Raw genomic sequence first — 22,413 nt, 5'->3', positions numbered from 1 at the left:
AAGAGCCCAAAAGACCCCAAGAAAAGGAACTTCCAAAACTGTCTTAAATTTGCACCATGTCATTTCCATCATGCAGATCATAAGAAGGTTCATGTGCATAAGGAATGACAGATAACAGAACTCCCAGAAGCAGCTTCACATATTAATTTGCCCCAACACCGCAAGAACTATCAGGATTCATAATTTGCCTACTTCACCAATGGACAAGGATCTCATTGCATTTCATAAGTCACACTTCCTTTGTCCAGAAATTTGAAGAAGTAACAAGGACACTTTAAGGTGGCTATGACTTTGTTGGGCAATTAACCAAGATGTCCTCAAGTTAACTATTAGCATATTTATTCTACAATAAAATACATCCAAGGAGTTTTTACATTTTTCATGAAATCGTTTAATATTTAAACACAAAAACAAGATCAGTGTAAGAATATGATACAAGACAGCTGAAAAACAATCATATCAACCACAAGACAAATAAATTACTTTGGGTCCAAAATATGTGAGTTGACCATTTTGATCAAAATTTTTGGGATGGGCAGAGAAACTACATCTAACATCTTTACAGATTATTTTTCTATCTTAAGGAATCCTGGCAAGCAGATCACTTTTTAATTATTCCCAGTAGTGATAGGGTGAGAAATACTCTCTTGGGTGCTTACATTAAGAATGATTCCAGAAATACATGTGCAGGGTAGTCCCTGAGAGGATGCACAAAGACTAATGGCTGGCATTCTGTGTATTGTCTACAGTCAACTGAGACAGAGAGCTGTGTAAGGCCTCATTTTTGGTGGCCAAGCTAGTCTGGAAGCGGAGGAAGTGGATTCTCATGCGGCTGGGTACACTTCTCACCTTCTCCAGGGTTTCAATTCGCTGTTTCAGAAGGCGGTTCTCAGTACGGAGCCTCTGCAAGCAAGATTAGAATCAGCATGTGCTCTGCTGTATGTATGAGCAGGAGCTTTTGTCAAGTGAAAGCCAGCATATCAAAATGTTATGCTGAAATGTTGACTACTGAACTAAAGCCAAGCATCATAAATAACCAGAAGAGGAAAAGTCATGCCACATACAGATTGATGGATCTAAAGTTCAAAAAAGGGAATTCTTTAATTTCACACATATTACCCCAACAAAAATAACGCTTAAAATACATGCCCACTATAAATAACAAAGCTACTAATCAAGATGTCCGGGATGAAACAAAGAGGAAATAATGTGATCTGAAAATTATTTAAGAAAGATTATTTTTTAGATAACACCGAGTATTACATATTACGCCAACCCTTCATTTTGATTACAGTATTGCAAGACATAGACAAGGGTCTTACCTTGATTTCAATCTGTTCTTCCATTTCCCGGTTTTTTATTGCAGTATATTCTTTCTCCAGTCTAGAAAATAGATAATAGGGTTCATTCTGCCATCAAACATAATATGGCGACAGAAAAAATATGGTAATGGGTGGGAAAATGCCCATTTTCTAATAATCTCAATTTTAAGATTATCACCTTTATTTGGAAAGTCAGCACGAAAACTGCAGATTGAGCATATTTTTCCCAACACATTTGGTGTTCAGTTTTTGTTCAGGGAAGTATGTCAAGATAGAAAGGATAACTGTGTTCTCTTTTATAGGTTGACCTGGAACACGAACATCGTGAACTGGTCCACCTCATGAGTTTTGCCTAAATCCTGTATTCTTTAGTATTTAAACTATATATGAGGAATAAAAATTGAAAACATACCGTTTCATTTTCTTAGGATTGTATTTGACTTGATAGGCCTTGAAGATCAGCTTATCAGGACAGCTGTCAAACTGATGAGGAATCACCTTCTGAAAATACTGCAGTAGACAATTCTCAAGTGAAAATGTATCAAAGTCATATGGTCTAATCATGAAATGTAATTTCTGACATTTTTATTAGACAGGTAATCCTCTACTTACAACCATTCATTTATAGTGAAGAAGTTACAATATCTCTTACAACCTATTTTCACACTTTCAACTGCTGCAGCATCCCCATAGTCAGTGAATAAAATTTGGGTCTTAGCAACTGACATGTATTTATGACAGTTGCACTGTGGTGGGGTCATGTGATTTGTAACCTTCCAAGCACTTCCTACAAGCAAAGTCAGCTAGGGGAGCCAAATTCACCTAATCATTGCCTGATTCACTAAACAAGGAAATGATTTTCTTAATAATTGTGGCAAGAAAGGTCATAAAATGGAGCCAAATTCACATAACAACTGCCTTGCTTGGCACGATAAATTTTGGGCTCAATTGTGGTTGTAAATCCAGGATTACCTCTTTTCTCAGCTGATTACATCGGACAACAGAGGAATGGTTAATCTCTGGAATGGTTCTTGTGAAAAGATTCTTCCAAATATGGCCCATTTGCATTAAACTAAAATTGAATGCACTGAATTCAAGTATTTAATGGTTGTGAATTAAAATTCAAGTCTAACACTGTGATAGGGGAGCTTTTAGAATGGAATAGGTACAGAGGTATTACTGACCACATTTATTATAGCTCATTAAAATATTCCAAGTCTGGATGCTTACATGAGCACAAATGCACAGAGAATAAGACATTTCAGAACAAAACTTTTTACTAGTTACAATCTTAAATCATGCCTACAGGAAAACTCCTAGCTTAAAGAAAACTTCTAGCGTATTGCTAAAACTTGCATAGAACACGTTTTGGCTAATGTATGGTGTGCTAATAAAGCCAGAGCCCGATATAATGCAGTGTTTTATCATACAAATTAGAGGTTATTTAGATGAAGATATTCTCAGCTATTAATGCAATAAAAATCATAAATCTTTTCTCTGCCTAAGTAAGTCTTCATACAATGCAGAAATGCTCAATACTCCAATTTCATAAATTAGGAAGAAATAGCTTAATTAGATTTCAGTTGTTTCTTCATTCTCTAATTCTATGTTGCAATGAATAAAACAGTTTACTGAAGTTGTATAATGAAAAAATAAATATACAATATTGTAGGAAGGGAAGGAAGGTGTCTTAGAAGTATTATATTTGCTTGAAGTAATTCTATATTTTTGAAGAAAAGCTTTCCCATAGAGATTAAATCTGACATATAAGACTAGATTTACCTCAAAGTGTTCGCCTGTTAAGCACAAACAAACCCATATGGCAATATCACAAATGGAAATGTTTTGCAGTTATTAACTTTATGGGCCTGGAGCTTTGAAATGTACTTGTTCAGTTTTGTAAGTTTCCAGTCATCTAGCTCAGGGATCCCCAATTCCTGAGGCAAAGATTGATACCAGTTCATGGTCCGTTAGGAACCAGGCTGCACTGCTGGAGGTGAGCAGCAAGCAAGCAAGCAAGCAAGCAAGCGAAGCTTCATCTGTATTTGCAGCCCCAGTATTTGCAGCCCCATCACCACTCAACTCCACCTTCAGCTCATTAGGCATTAGATTCTCATAGGAGCGCAAACCCTGCTGTAAACTGAACATCTGAGGGGTCTAGATTGTGCACTCTTCCTCCCCGCTCCCCCCAATCCCAGTCCGTGGAAAAATTGTCTTCTACGAAACTGGTTCCTGGTGCCAAAAAGATTGGGGTGTCAGCCCATAATACTTGCCACTAGGTAACCTCTCATCTTACTCTCAAATATCCACCCAAGTAGTGAGCTGTTTTTTTACAGCTGGGGAAATACATACCTCTGCTGCATTTCAGAAAAAGGAAATACTCATGGGTATTTCAAATATTCTATCAATTCTTTACAACTATTTTAAACGATGTAGAGACAATATTTGTTTAAATTACCAGAATGACAGCATATTCACTATACAATCTCTCTTACATCTTTTTTTTTTTTTTTTACATACACATATTTGTTGATCCACTGGAATCCTCCCAGCCCCTTTGATCACACTAGGAGAGGCAGCTCGTCATCCCACCATTTTGGGGAGGTTATGGTGAGGTGGGTGGGTGGGGAAGAGACATGGAATCATAGTTGTTCTGTAGTTGGCCGGGCCCTCTGGATGGCCTCCCATGAGAAGGGCATTTAAGAGCTGACACCAGATGCGTTCTGAAATGTAGGTTTGTCTATATTGACTGTTGGGCTTTTTATATATTCAATTTGATTGTTACTGGGTTTTTTTTTTATTATGAGCTGCCAAGAATTTGTCTATGATTGCAGTGGGATATAAATGAGTGGGTGCAGTGGGTGGGTGTGAAAAACAGATGCATGTATTTTATTGGAATATTCCTTCCTATACTTGATTTCATTCCCCAGAGGCTTAGATCTGCCCACTGAGTATTAGAGTCTCATGCTCTTCATTGACCAGTAGATCATCCCTGGGCAGCAAGAAGCAGTCAGGAGCCAGGAATCCTGTGAAGCTGCTCTTAGTAGATAGCAGTATATAGACCTTTGAAAGATACTTTGACAATATACCACTCCCATGAACTCCTAATTTAGCCAAGATAATTTTTTTGTTGTTGTAGCAAGAGTACTACTACAGGGAGACTACAAATACACTTCATTCTAAGCCATGGTTTGTTTTAACTGATTGGTGAAAGATGTGACTGAATTTTGAAAAAAAAAAAAAAGACTAGGTTAAAGCCACACAAATTGAATTATGGCTTGGCACAATGAGTGGGCTAAGCTTTCATGTTAGCCTATGAAAGGCAATGGAGAAACACTGTATATGATAAGCAATGTTGAAACCATCAGTGGGAGAGAACTCATGGCTCTCTCCCTATCTGCAACTCAGATAGGGATTCCCATATGATTCTCAGGAATCTCTGCTGGTATCTAGTATAGATAATCCTTGACTTGCAATTGTTCATTTAATGTTCATTTAAGTTATGATGGCCCCAGAAAAAACACTGATTTATACAACCTGTCCTCAGACTTATAATGGTCACACCACCTCCATGGTCATGTGATTGGAATTTGGGCACTTGGCCCTGGCTCAGTTTATGACCAGTTACTTCATCCTGCTATCAAATGATTGTGATTTGCAATCTTCTAGCTAGTTTCTGACAAAAAACATCAATTGGGAAAGCTGGGTTCAATTAACAACCATGGTAAAAATGGTAGTAAAATAAATTCGGATCCTAATTGTACTCCTAAGTCAAAGATTACTTATAGGCAGTTAATGGATGTTCTCAATATTTGGCATATTGAGATACTGCCACAAAAAGATGGAAAAGGTATAAGAGACTTTTTCTAAATTGAAGGAGGAAAAAAACATACAGGGAGGAGGCAGATGAGTCATTACTTCTCCATCTCTCTTGCCATGGACATTCTGAAGGCCTCAGGCTGTAGTTCTGAAACTACTTTCTAGGTCTTCATAGCCAGAGATTAAAACAGCTGATTCTGCCTCATCAGATGCAAAAACATTGAACATCAGTTCAGAAAACAGCCAGGGCTTGGGTCTTTTAAGTTTTTCTTCTCTGAAAACTGACTTGAGTTTTTACACTTTGGAACCGTGGTTCTAAAAGGCCGACATTTAGCATATTATTGGAATCAGTTCTTTATCTCAAACTATCCTGAATCCTGTAATTCTCTTCATTCATACAAACCTAAATATGGAATTGCAGACAACTGAAAGTTTGTTGTATCAACACTGAACAATCCTTCTTCTAGTCCCACAATGCATGATAGAACTGACCTGAGACATCCCTTCCATGTCCAGTTGCATCAGTTCAGCTTGGTTGAATTGCAGAAGAGCCATTCCTACACGAAAGATTATTTCCAATCCCTAAAAGATGTTACAGAATTTAGACAGACTCCACCTGTATTTGAATTTCCTATGGTTTACAATAAAGGTCAAGCAGTCCTTCCTATGTGAAAAAAATGCAATTTAAATTACAAAATAATGTAATGGGAATCTGATGCTTTAGTCCCCCCCCCCCCCCAACTCAACTATCCACTTGCATACACCATTTAAAATGTCTGTTTCTCCTTTAACCAAGTTATACCAAGAATTCTAAATTAAACATAACTGAGCAAATGTTTATGCAGCAACTTGTTTATTTACAGAAGCAAATATTCATTTATATCCCACCTTTATTATTTTATAAATAACTCAAAACCATGTGAGGCTTGTTGGGCTGGGACCAGCCCAAAGTCACCAAGCTGGTTTCACGCATAAGGTAGAACTAGAAATTACAATATTGCTAGAATGCTCTGTGACAAATCAATCTGAACTATTTATTCAGGTACAATTTTTGGAAATAGATTAGATGAATCCATGGACAATAAGAATAGAAATGATTATTACTATGATTATCTCCCTCCACTCCAACTAGATGCAGAAATAGAATTTTATTGCCAGGGTACAACAAGATAGAAAAGCTGTTGCCCCATATCCTATTTTTTCCTGTGCAAATATTAACTATCAAATCAGTTATGCAGACCACTCAATTTCTTCCCCTTCTGCATTTTTAATTACATGTTTTACCTCATACATGAAGATGTCAAATACTCGTGTGGCCACAGGTAGAGGAAAAGTAGTGAGGAAGAGTGTAAGAAACCAAGATGATGCATACATAGAGGTGAGAAAGCTTTGGGAGCGGAAGTGGATATTCAGCTCAGGTAGTTGTTCCTGACAGAAACATAAAATGTAAGTCTTAAATTATGACAAACTTCACTTAACATTAATTACTACATAGACATTAAGAAATTTCTCAGCAGGATTCTCAAAGTTAAAGTAATAAGATACAGCAACAAACATTCCTAATTATTTGCTACCCTAGTAAGCTCTAGTACTTCAGACTTCTGATAGATTTTAGGAATTCATCTAAAAAGAAAGCAGTGCATATTTAAAATCCAATATTTGGAAGTTTCTTTACCTGCAGCATATATTCAAACTGATAGATACAAAGTCCTAACTCGGCCATAGTGGGTTTGAATAATTCCCGTAGTCTATACTCTTGCATCAGCCGTACAAATACACAGAAGGCCTCCTCTTCTGGCATCTAGAAGCAGACAGTGCATGTGCATGAGTCTCTGTCAAACTTAATGAAGGACAAAAACCTTCTGTTCAGTGTGCAGCATACAAAGCCTAAATGGGTAGACTTATTTTACCAATTATGGATTCCACTTTTAAAAAGGGAAATAAATAAAAAAGACAAAATAAAACACAAGGAGAAAATTCAAATTCTCAAAAATTAATAAATAATAAAATGGATGCTTTTCATATAAGGGTTCTTTAACTGAGTCTGTGCTATGTCCTTTGAAACAGGGGTCCCTAACCCCTGGGCCATGGGCCTGCTGCTACCGAGCCTTGGCCTATTAGGAATTAGGCTGTGTGACTGACTGGCTGGCGTTCATATGGCTGGCTGGCAGGCACTTGTGGAAAGGATGCTGTCCTGCCGCTTGTACAAATTGAGCTGCGCATGTGCACGCTGGCCCACCACTCATGCAAGAGCTGTATGTGCACTTGCATGGCCCAGTTCCCCTCTCCACCTCCAAGCCTGGCCGCTTGGAGGTTTGGGGACTGCTGCTTTAAAAGAAAGCAGTTTATCAAAACTAACAAAACCGTTGCCTCCATTGTTCAGCTCCAATGTATAATAACTCAAGAAAACTTTTTAAAGCTATAAGATTATTTAATGTGAATGGTTTTGAAAATAAGCATAAATATACATTGGAATGTATTCAACATAATCACATATCTTAAATAGGATAGAGATTAAGAACGCAATATATGTGACTGTTTTTGTAATGTTTTTATTAATGCTACATTCAGGTTATATAATAATGTAATAATCACTCATTACAATCAATACAATGCTTTTAAGTCATTGTATTAAAATCAAGTGATTGATCTGACCTATTTACTGCAATGTTTACGCCATGTATTATGGTTGTACGTCTTTTTTTCATGCTGTCCTTGAAAAAGATACACATCCAAAACATAGCAGACCTGAATAATTTTCTACAAGGGCACTTGGCTTTTTTCTCTCTGTTTTGAGCACCTATTCTCCCTTCCTTGATGACTACATGAATACATAGCCATACAGTTTCTTGACAACAGTAGAAAAATGCCTTCAGTAGAAAAATACCTTTGTCAGGAAAGTTTTTGTAGTTCCCAATTTATTGATAAGATGCCCTGAAAATCCAGCTCTTAAGCCAGACAGAAACCCACTAATTTCCAAATAAATGCAGGCAATTTTATTACAGTTCATTCTAGATCACTGGTGTCAAACTCGTGGCATCACATTGCTGTCATGTGATGTATCATGATGTTTTTCCCCTTTGTGGAGCTGGGGTAGGTGTGGCCTACACGATGCATCCAGCTCTCAGGCTGCCAGTTTGACACCCCGATTCTAGATTATACTTTTTCTAGTATAGACTGGAAAAAAAATGTGTCACCTATTACAAACTGACTATCAAAGGATCTGTAATCTTCAAAATGGCATTTCATTGTGAGGGAAGGTCTAAAGCCTTCCTTTCAAAACAATGCTTCAGAACAAACCAATCAACCTCTTCTAAAGGTTAGAATAAGCTGCTGCCCTATTTCATTTCAAACCAGTAAAAATAAGTGTAAAAACACACATATAAAATTGAACCAGCTTGGCGTATAACACGCATCTTCATTTTAAGAGGAAATTTCAGGAAAAAAAATTAAATTTCTAAATAAAAATTTTGAAGCAAAATAAGGGTAGCTCAGACTTTTTTTTTTATTAATATTATTACCACTTATAAGGTAAATCAGTGTGGTCCCCAACCTTGGTGTACCAGGGACGGTTTCCAGCAGAAAATTTTTGCAAGGATCCGGGGGGAGAAGAGAGGAGCTGGCTGCTCATTCAAGGAAGCAGAGTACTTAGGGACCTGCTTCTAAGTGAATAATCAAATTTTTAAAGTAAGTTTATATTGAAAACTTCTTTCTGTATAAAACCAGAAGCTCCTATTTTTAAATAATAAATTCATGCTAATATTCTAGTTTGAGAAACTAGATGAGAACCAAAGTCATCCACTTTTAGCCATGGAAACTGAGCAGATGATATTGGGCCAGTTACTTCCCAGCCTGTGTAAGGTAGTTGCTTTGGGGACAAATTGGAGGAGCATGCGATTAGGTATTTTGCTCTGAGTTTCTGAAAGAAATGTGGGATGAATAAAATAAATGCATAAAAATAAATTACAGACTAGAGGCCTGTAATGTAATATTTTCTAAGATAATGAACTGATCTAAACATTCCTAATGCCTGCCTGCCTTCCTCACTCCCTTCCCAACTCATGTAAGGTGACTCTGGGTGGCATAAAACATTAAAATCTTACAACCCATAAATCCCTCCACATCCCCAGCAGCAGTAATCACACAATCACACAGCCACCTTGACTGGGTCTGTATTAACCTGGGCCCCCCAAGTCGACAAACAGAACTGTTTTCAAGGCCTTCCATAAAAATTAAGGTAAGGGCCAATCTTATCTCCAGGGGAATGGTGTTCCAAAGGAAGGGAGCCATCACAGAAAAGGCCCTTTCCCTCTAGTCTCACTACATGAACTTTCCTAATAGTTGGGATCCCCAATATACTTGCCTTCCCATTCTGGTGGACTGGGTAGATGTAGCTGAGGAGGAAGTCCTTCCAATATCTTGGCCCTAGTTAAAGGTGGCAACCACCACCATGAATTGCACCCGGACGAAAATAAGTAATCAATGTAGCTTCCTTGAAAGATGTAATAAATGTGTAAATCTTGTCTTATGCCAACATATGCAGGGCACTGCATTTTGAACCAATTAGAGTTTCCATATACCCTTCAAGGGCAGCTCCATATAGAGCACATTAACAGCAGCCCAAACTGGAACGAACAGGGCATGGATGACTGTGAGGAGGACACATTGGTCCACAAATTAGCGTAACTGATGCACAATTTGCAGTTACACAAAAAGCTTCCTCACCATGACCGCCACCTGTTCCTCAAGATTTCTAATGTTAAGTAACACAAACCTGCATGAGCAGCAGTCCCACGATGAATGCACTACCTTGGCAGTATCCAACCTCACGGTCTACTAGAGAATAAGCCTGAAAGATAGGAATTTTAAGCAAAAAAAAAAAAAAAAATTTACAGCTCACAATTTAGCCATTAATTTATCTAAATTAATTAAACTAAAATTAAGCTAAAACTAGATGTGTACAACTGTATTTTAAAATATGCAGATATTTTGGTGATATCTTGAATTTTAGTCAATATATTATTAAACAAGACTTCATGAACCACAGTTCTTTTTATCAGATGTATAAACTTAGCTATAGAATTTTTCTCACCATGAAACTATTTTAGATATTAACTATGGGAAAGTAATGAATCTGAAACTGAATTATCTTGGACATTTGATATAATAGGAAGATATATGAGTGGAGATACAGTAGGGAGAAATTAAGATCAATATTTTTGAAAAGAAAGATAATAAATGAAAAATACTGTGGAATTAAGTAGCAGAAAGTTTAACTGAAGAAAGGTGCCACATATATTAACTGAGTGATGCATTTCAGGCAACTCTTGGGGAATTTAAGAATTTGTATGCTCTTTCTTTGAATGTGAGACACTCTGAGGAATTATGCAATACAAGGTACCTGTTTCTGGTGCATTCAAGTCTGTCTTTACTTCTGGTGACCATACGAATAGGATATATAAGGAACAAACTATGTTGTCAAAATTGTAATAAAAGATGCAAAAGCTTAAAAACATGTTTTGATTTTATTTTTCTTATATTTTTATCATGTCCTTTGTTTTAGAAACTCAAGAAGTTTCCCATGTTATTCTTGAAATCTGAGATATATCCAAAAGAAGAGAATATTTGTAACTCAGGGTTGAACTGTGGGATGTTTGCCGCTCTCTGAGCTTGGTTGTTTTCTTGCAGACATTTCATTTTCAAACTAGGTAATATCATCACTCCTAGTAGGCAATAGAGTTTGTTGTCATTTTATATACTAGAGGCCTGCCCTATCAGTGTTGATGGGAATGATCTTGGTGGTTCTTTGGGCTGCTTCCTGTTAGCTTGTTTGGCAATTCCTTGATTGGGTTAGTTTGTTTGATTGTTGATTTAATCTTAATCTTGGTGTTAATCTCTGCTCATCTGGGTGTTGATTGCTGGTAAGGAAGTGTTTGGGGCTTTATATTTCTTTTTTGGCTGTTGGATTGTCTCTTTTGAATGGTATGTAGATGTTGTTTATGTCTGTGTCCCTGTTGATGGCCAATTTGTCTGAGTGCCAGGCTTCCACTATAATTCAAAAAACCACTTTTTAATGGAACCAACAGTAATGATGATAAATACAGAAGGTGATATCTTAATTTTCTTGCGCATGTTCCTCTGCTCTAATTACAGACCCATTTCTATAATACCGATAGTAATAGCACTTAGACTTATATTCCACCCCACAGTGCTTTACAGCACTCTCTGCGTGGTTTATAATGTCAGCATATTGCCCTGAGCAAACTAGGCCCTCATTTTACGGGCCTTGGAAGAAGTCAACCTTGAGCCCCATCAGAATTGAATTCCAGGCTGTGGGCATAGTTTGCCTGCAAGACTGCATTCTAACCAATGAGTCCTATAAAATTCTGGAAACCCTTTATGGATTTTTTCTGACAGCAGGACTGAAATGTTAACAATTTGTGGATTTTCATATGGATAAGGAATCGTTTATAGGAAGATGAGAAGCTTGCATGTAGTCTTATAGGAGGTGAAGAATTACTAAATTTCTATTGTGATGAAGAGCACCTGGGGTCTTTTCCTGCTTGCATCCCTCTACTATTCGCTTTTGTAGTGACTTTAGCAGGAAATGTGGCATTTTAAATAATGTTACTACTTGTAAATAAATGGTATTCCCCCCCCAAAAAAAGTCATTTCTTCTCCTCTTTTTCTTTCTCTTCTTCCCTTCTTCCCCTCTTTTCTTGTACTTTCTATGCTTTCTTTTCCTTTCTGAGTTTACTTTGTTTTTTTTTTGTTTTTTTAAACCTTTCAGTACTATTGATATTTTTTTTAAATACATATTACATATTTATTACAGAAAAAGTATTTCCTTTTTTTTTTTCCAATAAAGTTTTATTTGGGTTTTCACACACAAAATACAAGTAGAACATCTTTTTTGAAAATAGCATGGTCCCGGGTTGAATTTCGTTATACAGACACAAAACTCAATTTCATGCTCCTTTTTGTATTCTGTTCCATATCTTATACTATTTTACATTTTCTATATAGTTTTTCCCCTCTTTTAATTTTCTCAATTTTATTTTGATTATCTCATCTCAATTCAAATTATTATATTTATACTTTTGTCTGTTCTGTTTCAATTTCATATTATCTTTTCTCATTAAACAAATTTTCTCCTGTAGTTACTAATTGTAGTATGACACCTTAATATCTTTTAATTACATCCATTCAACTCTTATTTAAACTTCAATATATACCTTAAGTTTATGACCTTCAATATAATATATAACTTCCAACTGAATTCTGCTTGGTACATTCTTATAATACACACGATATTCTTTAAAAAAAAAAAGATTGTAAATATATGCAATTATAAACCCTCATTCCATTCCAGTTCAGTTCTATCATTAATAATCTTAACATCTTTAACACTTTTCAATTAAATATCATACTTTCTTAAAAACACATATAATCTCCATAATTAATTTTTCCCTTATTTCTCTTCACACGTTTTATAAATCATTAAATATACCTTTTGTTACATTTATTTATTGACAAGCATTCCACTGAATTATGATACCTATTTTATCAGACATTTTCATATTTTCTAAAATTATTTCTGCTTCTAATATAACCATACCATCTTATATACCTTTGCAGAATCCCCTTTTCCATTAAGTTTTCACCCATTATCTCTAAATAGGCCCTGTTTCTCTATATTTTGCTTCTGTCCTTTATAACTTCTTTTCCTTTCTTTCTTCCCTCTCATCTTCTCCCTCCCCTTTTTACCCCCTTGTCTCTCTAGTTCTAATTCTCTCTTCTGCATTTCCCTCTTCTGTTGCTTTCTGATTTTATACTTATTTTTCACTCTATTTTTTGGGGGGGTTGTTTTTCCCAATCTTAAACTTTCCATTCTCTTTCCCCCCTTTCCTTTTTTTCCCCCATCTAAGATTACTTGTTCATTAAAGATGGCTTCTTCTTTGTCACAATCTTCTTGTTCTGAAGGCATTTCCTGTTGTTTCTCATAATTCCAAATCTCCATTTCTAAGAACTGAAATACGAAGCCAAAAGAACCTCTCCCTTCTTGTGCATTTTCTTTGTACTTTTTAAGCTCCATTTTCAGTTCTTCTAAAAGTGGAGCTATTTTAAACAGTTTTAAACAACCACCCGATTGATTTTAGTCATTCAAAACAATAACCAAAAATCCAGAAATCATCAAGTAATCCAGATAGTCCCGAGTTATATCTTCTTATTTCTTTTTCGACTTTCTCTTCCTGGGGTTTTTGTTGCGATATTTCAGTTAGAATGTATCTTTTGAAGTCTTGTTGAGATTTTGCTGTAAGTTCTTTTTTAATTCCAGGCAGTCTCCTCCCTTCCAGATCCTATCCTTTTATTCTTTTTCTCTCCTTTCCTGTTTTCAAAAACTTTTAATTATCCAGAAATCTTTATTATCCCTTTGACTTTTTATTTTCAGCATTAAATGCCTATTGATGTCAAAGTGGATTTTTTTCCAATTTCTTGCTTAAGTCTCTTAGCTGTCAGTATAGGAAAAGGAGAAAACCAAATCTTTTCCCTTTTCTCTCTCCTTCGCAGCTTCAAAATCTTCTTAGGGAACAATGTTATTGTTTTTTAACAGTTTCTATTCCAGGGTATCTTATTTGTTGCTTTTGCTGTTTGACCCGGTCAACCAAAACTTTCTCTTCTTATCTTCCTCCTGCACATTCTTCTTTGTGGTGGCCATGTCTGACCACCGCTGCAACCGCCTTCGGGAAAGGGAGTAATGGCCAGCTGGGGAGGAGAGATGCGGCTCTCCTCAACCCTGCAGGCAGTCTCCCCCCTCTTCACCACCTCTACGGGGTGGCTTAGCCCCGAAACCAGCCGGCTTGGGGTGCTCCAGCGGCGAGCACGGATCGAAGCCTCGCAGAGACGAGGTTTCGGTCTGTCGCTGAAGAAGCTCAAACCCACAGAAAAAGTATTTCCAAGACTACCGATATTGATTTAGTAGGAAAAACCTACAATAGTACTATTGCTCATGAGAGACAATGATAAAGAGAAGAGTGAAAGAAAAAACGATAATATAGGACATTGTAAATATTCACAGATAGATTGGATATATGCATACATTAATCACAACAAAGAAGGAAAAATTCTGGATGTTCTAAATAACTATAATCAAATGGGAGATGACTTAATCCCCAATGGTACCTAACACCAATTATACAGTGTGAATGTTGCTGAACCACATGAAATTATACATTGAGGTGTAAATGAAATATTGCCATGAAAATTCAAGAATCACATGGGGAAGGGGAATTGGTAAAAAGGAAACAAGCCATAGAAAGAGTTTTACTAAAACAAATAGGACAGTTTGAGTGTATGTGTCTCCAATCACAGAAGGCCATTGGGTGATTTTGGGCCACCTGCACTGTCTTAGCTCAGATTACTTCCCAGAATTGTTATGAAAAATCACAGAAGAGTGAGCTATTTCATCTACAGAAACTAGTCAACTCATTAATTATGTAACTGTGAATATATAAAACCAAAATGAAATGGGAGTGTGATAGGCCTTCAGAAATTTTCATCAGGCTTATTAGTTTAAAAAAAAAAGCCAAGGACACACTGAGAGAAGATTCTGGGAATTTAAATTCCAGCACTCCTGAGGGCCCTACTTTTGAAAAAACTAATTTTATAGTATGTCAGAGGCTGCAAAAGAAATATCAAAGAGATGACTCTGCCTCATTTGTAGCTATTATACAACAATTCATTTTCTAAATCAATCTCTGCATTGATCTTTGCTGCATATGCAGTCTTAAAAGGAAAAATAATTTATTAGAATAAGACTATTTTTCCAATTAAATTCCAATACAATTAACATGCAAAACAGTTTTAATATGATCTGCAAGGATAATTATCGATCTAGAAATATTATAAACATCAATCAAAGAGATGCCAAATGAAGAAAGCTGACATTCTAGATAAACAAAAACTCGTTTGATTTTAAGTTGAGATGCTGATGTTAACTTCATGAAATAGACCTCTATTCCATATAAAGGGATATCCATTGTATGTAATTTTGACAAAAAAAGGGGTTGTCTTAAACTTGCCTTCATAACATTGAAGAGAACCTCCTGGCCCAGACTGTCTTGCCCCTTGAAGAACTCATGTTCGGGATATGTTCTGGCAATGTCTCTTCTGATTAACTTTTCACAAGGAGAAGACATTTTCAGCAACTCTGAATACTGATTCTTCACAGGCATGTCTGTGGCACTGCACAGAAGCTGCCAAACAATTGCTCGGAAATGGTGAGGGATTCCTTTCCTTATGAGTTCCTAAACAATGGAGAAAAAAGACTACAAGATACTCTAAGTGATATTATGCAAAGCTGATTCACACTTCAAGTATTTTCCATATTTCTATAAAGGGATACGGTCAATTTTAAACTCTTGACATAAACTAAGAGGAATACTGGGTACAATAGTGTTATTGCATCCAAAATTACAACACATCAGTAAGTTATCTTAATGAAGAGTTTCTAAATTAAGGTTTATCTGAATCCACAAAATAAACATTCAATACCTTAATCAACTGGATTTTAGAAAACAATTTGTTTCTCCTCTGGTTTTTGCCCTCAGCTTTATAGAATTCTTCCATCACCATTTCACATGCATTTGTTGCAAAGAGCCAGTAGTCAGGTAATACACTTTATTGTTACATTAAAATTTTTCCCTCACTGCCTTTTTTGTCCGAGTCCATAAATATAATTAAGAAATACACAATCAAAAAAGGAATTATTGGATAAGATGCAAGTATAAGATGCAACAAATGTAAACATGTCTATGACTTTCAAGTCTTATAAAATATGTGTACCACTAGAGAAGCAATTATTTTCCTCACCTTGAGTAACTTCTCTTTTCTTTTCCGCCATTCTTCCCATTCATTGACAATCCTTCCCCATAAGATCCAGGTATCTTCTTCAAGATGGCTCAGATTAGATGATGCAGAAGAACTGGACACCAAAGACGACCCGCTATTCCTTCGTGAGCCATTCATAGAGCGTAATGACTTTGAATCAGCTTCCAAAAGCCTTGAAAAATGTAAAAAAAAAAATAGTTGTCTTCTTACCAGTTACATAACTAGGTTAGAATACAACAAATGCTCCAGAGCATAATGAAACTTCCACGTAAACAAGCTTCTTCAAACATTTCAACTAAGAGGCATTATGACACTTGTAGAGATTAGGATTGCCAATCAACAAAGGGACATTACAAGTCCCTTGTAATGTTGAATATTCATCAGAAACTCTTCCAATTCTGAACAGGAATGGAAGGATACATGCATAAATTTGTAATTTATGCAAATTATTCTGTTTGAGGTGCAGGATAGAGAAAATATGACAGAACATGGCATACTTTTTAGTTGTAAAAGAATTTTAATATATATTTAAAATCAAGGCTATAGAGAAACATTTCTATCTTTAGACACATTCTGGTTTTATCAGTTAAATTTGAATGGAAACTGTATTCTGTGATAAAACAAGAAAATTAAGGGTCCCAGTTTTTTGCATTATTGTTAATTGATTAACTATCTTGGCAGTTGTATGTATTTTTGGATATTTTTTATTATTTTATTGTTTTTAATTGTTTTATCAGTGTTAGAGTTTTAGAATTCTAAGTCATCCAGAGTCACTTGGCTGAGATGGGCAGTGAAAGAAATTGGATACGTAAAATTAAAGCAAACTGAATTTAGTCATTTTTTACAAATCATTTTCAATTTCATTTTGTACAAGGTTGTACCATGTACCAGCCTGAAAGGATTCTTTCACCTTTTAGCCAAATTTTGTACATTTATAATCAAGAGCAGTCTGTACAGTACTATACTTCAATAAGCATAGAGCAACATGAATGTGTTTCAGATTCTCACTACATTCATTGTATAAGATTTTTCACTACAATAAAGCATTTGATGTTACTTTGTCACAACATGATCATATAGCAATCAATTAAGATATTAATAGAAATAAGCTAACTCTTTTACATGTCTTAAACAACTGTCAAATCCAGGCATACCAATTAACTGAAGGCAAAGTCAATCTAGGATTCCCACTAATAGCTGTATTGGTACTGGATCTGGATCTACTTAAGCCAAATTCTATTCTTAGTTTGAATGGAACTTGAGCATCATCATTATTATTAATATTAATATAAATTATATATATATAAATAGGTAGACATTCATCCATCCCCATTCCTTCCATGCCTGATTTAGCATTTATGCTTTAGCATCTATCTCATGGGAAATACAATAATTGATATAAGGGAAAACATTTAATTCCTTTGGAACAAGTATCATTTGATTTTGTGAATGAGAAGTAGAAATATTCCCAAATTGCACCTCTGGCTATCTTTTGATATTCTGGAGGAATTGAAGCTGAACATGATAGAAAGCTCAAGGAGACTACAAAATGACTCTTAATCATTAATAAGAGTGTTCATTCTCTACAGAGATTGTTCCATATGATTAAAGTTAATTTCTAAATGAAACTGCTGGTTATAAATGGGAGGGCTGACCTCATATGTGTTACCAAAACTTAGCTGAACATCAGTAGATGGGTGGGGGAGTTCCCTCTCTATAATACGCCATTCTAGATTGCCGAGATAGGGTTGAGGCGCAGCTACTGAATCTCTGGCAGCATACAAACTAAGTCCAGTTTTTGTCCCATAGCAGTGGCAATCTGATATTGTGGGATGTTGATATCAGGATCATGCATAGATCATTCCTGTCAACTAGGTAGCCCAGACCAAGAAAACAACTCCCCAGAAGGACTAGAACTACTACTGAGACTGGATATAATAACAGAATCTTCCAAGTCTGAATGTGCTGTACCATTGGTGGGATTCAAATTTTTTTACTCCCAGTTCTGTGTGTGTGGCATGGTGGGCATGGCAGAGAAAGGATACTGTAAAATCTCTATTCCCATCCCACTCCTGGGGGAAGGTTACTGCATTCCCTCCCCACCCCACTAACCTGCTTTCCAGCTCCATTCTCCTGTGCAGGGCAACAAAAGAACACCCAGCCAATCAGCTGGGATGTGGGAGGCAGAGAATAGATGGGGGCGGGGCCAGTCAGAGGTGGTATTTGACAGTTCTCTGAACTATTCAAAAATTCCGTGCCAGAACTGGTCAGAACCTGCTGAATACCACCTCTGTGCTGTACCCTAAATTAGGAAAATGTCTGCCTTAGCCATTTCTAAATACTATCTTGTTGCTCTGAACTTAAAATGTTTCAGCCTGTTTTACCTAGCTAATGATTCCTGCATACCTTCATCAAGGTCATCTTCCTTACTAACTCTCCTTTAGCCTTGGGAATTCTATGCACCTATTCACCACTGTGCAAAAAGTGGGCCTGATTTGATTTGATTTGTTCCAAGCAACTGATTAACATGAAAGCATTCCAGAGGGAACTTCATGGTTTTGTTGAAACTTGGTTGCATGCCCTTAGATGTAGCAACAACAGTCTTAAATTGGATTAAATCTGTGCAGACTTTGTGGTTTTGGACCTTGAAGTACTCCTTGGTTTTCACAAGTACCCCAGGAGATGAAAGGACACAAGACATACCCCAAGCATCACTGGAGGGAAACAAAGTGTGATCCAAGCCAAGTAGATGAGAACATGGTTTGCCGTAAACCATTAAAAGTGGATAAACTTTAAATCTGTTAAAGAGCTGAGCAGCAGCCCTTTTGGACAACTAGTTTCCTTATTGGTAAAGAGGGGCGAGGGGAGCCCTTGTGATATCACTTGAGGATTATTCTAGATATCTGACAGATCAAGTAACTCAAATTTGCTTAGAGGTGAACTCTGGCTGGAGAGGTCCTGTGGAACTGACAGAGGCATGGGAAGGGATGGTTCCATTTCTTCTGAAAGAAGCGGTGATCTGTGTCTTCCTGAAGAAGCCCTCCTTGTAGCCAACCATACTGGATAGTTTTTGTCCAGTTTCCAACCTTCCCTTTTTAGGAAGTAGAGTACCTGGACGTATCCCGTTGGGTTTCAGGTCAGGCTGTATTACTCAGATGGCACTGAGTATACTAGATGGCTAATAATGGAGTGGTGGATCCATCCTATCCTTCTGATTCTTTTGGAAGCTTTAAATATTGACAATGGCATTGATTGTGGTATTATACTGAAATTGAGAAGAGTGGAGCAGAGTTCTGCAGTGGTTCTCCTTTGGAGGTCAGTCCCAGTTGGTATAGATGGGAAAAGGAGAAGTCTAGTCATGATATGTGGGGTGCCATAGGCTCAACTCTGCCTGTTCCTATTCATCATTTCTGATCAGAGACGGGCGTATAACACGCACTTTTTTTTCCCCTGAAAATAGGGGGCAAATGATGTATGCGTGTTATACGCCGATATAACGTTAAGAAGCCTTCGGTGAATGCTGCTGGGATCGGGGATCAGGACACAAATGAAAGAAGGGAGGGAGGAAGCGAATCGAAGCCGTCCTTTCTCTGGGTCAGCTCTCTCAGTCGCCTCTCGCTCCTCCACCAGCACAGGGAAGAAACTGCTTCAAAGAAGCGGGGGGCTTTTCCTGTCGCCACAGCTTCCTGAAGCGCCCGTTTTCCCCACCCCCACTCCGTCACCGCCCCGAGTGCTCCGAGTCTGGTTGTCGCCTGCTCAAGTTAATGGTTGACGAACAGCTTCGGGCTGAGTAAAAGAGGCGAATAGTTATTATTCTCAGCCGAAGCTGCTCCCAAACAACCAGAAACTACAGGCAGGCAGGCAGGCAGAATGGGACACTGTGGATTGAAGCGCGCGGGCGGTGGGGTGTAAAACGGAGCTTTCCTGAAATTTCCTCTTCCGGAAAATGAAGATGTGTGTTATACGCCTGTGCGTGTTATACGCCGATAAATACGGTACATGAAGCCACTAAGCGAAAATATCCATTGCCATGGGGTGAGGTATCCTCTGAATTTATGCTATGCAGTTATATATCTCTGGTGTAGGCAATACAAGTGTTGCCATAAGTTTTTTATCCAGTGCCTGGAGGCAGTGAAAGACTGGCTGGGAAGAACAGGCTACAACTCAATCTTAGCAAGACTGAATAACTGGGTTTTGGGGTCCCTTAGAACTGCAGATTCTCCATCTTTGGTTCTGAATGTTTTATATCATTTTCTTTATTAATATGGGTTTTTAATGTATTGTTTGTTAGCCATCCAATATTACTAAAGATGTATGGTAAAATAACTTATCCAAGAAAAGGATATAAAACATAAAGATCGTTGATAATGAAGCTGATATTTTTTAATGCCCAGTAACAATATTGTCAGATAAATTAAAGGGAAGAATCAAAACTTTTTGTTATCTATGATTGTCATCCACTGGGTAATAAAGATCTGTTTAGTATTTGTACATTAATGCTTCAAGAAATACTGTATTTAAACTGTTGTGTTTACAGGGCCATCCGGTAAAACTGAAACATCTGACTAATATTTAAACATTAAGCTATTTATATCCTCTGGCTTTCAGTCAATATCAGAGCAGTACTGGACCTTCAGAATGTCCTACCTGTTTTGTTCTTCCAACTTGGCTAAGAGCTCCAACTCATCTGGGCTCAGGTTCTCAGAATCGGAAGTAGGGGAACATGCAGGCATCGAGTTGACAGAAGAAAGTCCTTCATGGGAAGAAGAGTCAGGGCTGATGGCTGGACTTGCCATTTCCAGCAATTTGAGAGTAACAGGAATGTTCATTTAGAAAGTATTTGGAGACAGTGATCAGGAAAGTTAAGGAATCACCTGTAAAAGACAACATAGTACTTAAAACAGCAGTGGTTTTCTCTCTTCTTCTTTATAACTGATACCCAAATAAGATGTTCACAAGATTGGATCACAATTTTTCTAGTTCAATATTAAATTGCTACTACAGACCAAATAAGAAAGAAACAGTGTAACAGATAACCAAGGGTTCCGTCTTTCTTTTTACATTTATTTTGTGAAGAAGTATTTCTTTTCAGATAATCATTTGGATTTTACCAATAACCCTTAGGAACATTTGGCTGTAAAAATTGTAAAATATTCAAAGGATGTGAACTGCTTTTCCAAAGACAAGCCACTATAATTTGAACGTAAGTCACAAATGTTATCCTTACCAAACAATCATAACAGCACATTGTATTTTATAGCAGAATATTATGAATATTCTACAAGCCTTCTTCAAAAAGACATCCATATAATCACTTTCTGCTTGTAACATTAAACAGAAACAAAAAAAGTAAAAAGTTTCTTAGAGAGAAACTAAACCGATATAATACTAGATCAATATAATTAATTTGAAAATTAAACAAAAACTACAGGAGCAATTTGGAGGAGGTGCTGCTGTTTGGAAATAAGACAACTAAAGGAAATAAGACATCATAAACGTAGATTACATTTCTCTTTCACAGCTCTGTTTCATTCTCTCCTGACTTTAATCAGACTGAAAAAGGTTTTGATGCAGAATGCTTGTCCTAAGAAGCCTGCCAAGTACTAATTTGTGGAGCCATTTCTCCCAGATGGTTTCTGTTCACCCTATCAGATAGGGTATACTAGATATGCTCCAGATCCCACTGGTGAAGCAGTGTCACCTGGTGGACCCCAGGAAGCATGCCTTCTCTGTCAGGGTACCTTCCTCATGGACCAGCCCCCTAATGAGATACAATCTCAACCCTGTTGGCCTTCCAGAGGGCTGTGAAGACCTGGCTTTTTCTCCCTAGGCCTTATGGTCAAGGATGTTAATGGAGTAATTGGATGGCTGTGGTTATATTTAATATAAATGTGATTGGGATGGGGGTTGACCCAGTTTCTTTTTAATACCGTGTTGCTCATATAATAAGGCCGGGTCTTATTTTTTTTTGAGCCCCGAAAAAATGGCTAGGCCGTCTTTTCGGGGGTGACTTAATTCCCCCCCTTGCATCTTCGGGCGGGCGGGCAGCGACAGATTGGATGTTGACCTCGGTGTTGGTGGGGCATTTCGTATCGGGGTCAACGCAGGCAGCACCATATCTGGGTGTGCAACAAAAGTACTTCCTAACGGCAAGCCCCCACCACCCCCCCCATTTCGCATGTTTTAATATAGGCCTTAATATGGGGGGAGGGGCTTAATTTCATTTCATGCCTATAAAACATGCTGGGACTTCCTATTGGGGGAGGCCGTATTGTTGGAGAAACAGGGTAGATTTCTACCATTTGATTGTTCTGTTTCTGTTAATCAATCACCCAGACTTTTCTGGATAGACAGCTATATAAATATGCTAAATAAATAAGTG

The 22,413-nt window shown here is 37.2% G+C and overlaps 1 protein-coding gene across 3 annotated transcripts in view; it reads right to left on the bottom strand.

Moving 5' to 3' along the window:
* Positions 1-22,413, bottom strand: part of EVI5L (ecotropic viral integration site 5 like) — a 62,436-nt gene that overhangs the window by 29,196 nt on the left and 10,827 nt on the right. For 2 of the 3 annotated variants that reach the window (XM_087955557.1, XM_087955558.1), the window contains exons 2-11: positions 20,679-20,905; positions 16,014-16,203; positions 15,224-15,448; positions 9,916-9,990; positions 6,817-6,942; positions 6,426-6,569; positions 5,634-5,723; positions 1,735-1,832; positions 1,323-1,383; positions 850-903 (exon numbers count right to left, since the gene is read on the bottom strand). In XM_087955557.1, coding sequence (XP_087811683.1) covers positions 850-903; positions 1,323-1,383; positions 1,735-1,832; positions 5,634-5,723; positions 6,426-6,569; positions 6,817-6,942; positions 9,916-9,990; positions 15,224-15,448; positions 16,014-16,203; positions 20,679-20,860 — 1,245 coding nt within the window. In that variant the 5' untranslated portion in view covers positions 20,861-20,905. The remainder of the gene's footprint in view (positions 1-849; positions 904-1,322; positions 1,384-1,734; positions 1,833-5,633; positions 5,724-6,425; positions 6,570-6,816; positions 6,943-9,915; positions 9,991-15,223; positions 15,449-16,013; positions 16,204-20,678; positions 20,906-22,413) is intronic. The other variant, XM_087955559.1, reaches the window with a different exon arrangement.

Source organism: Notechis scutatus, chromosome 2, assembly GCF_049901735.1.
Source record: "Notechis scutatus isolate UNSWTSFEM ecotype Mainland chromosome 2, rNotScu1.2, whole genome shotgun sequence".
NCBI lineage: Eukaryota > Metazoa > Chordata > Lepidosauria > Squamata > Elapidae > Notechis > Notechis scutatus.
The sequence above is the reverse complement of the archived record's forward strand: the minus strand, read 5'-3'. Positions and strand labels throughout refer to the sequence as shown.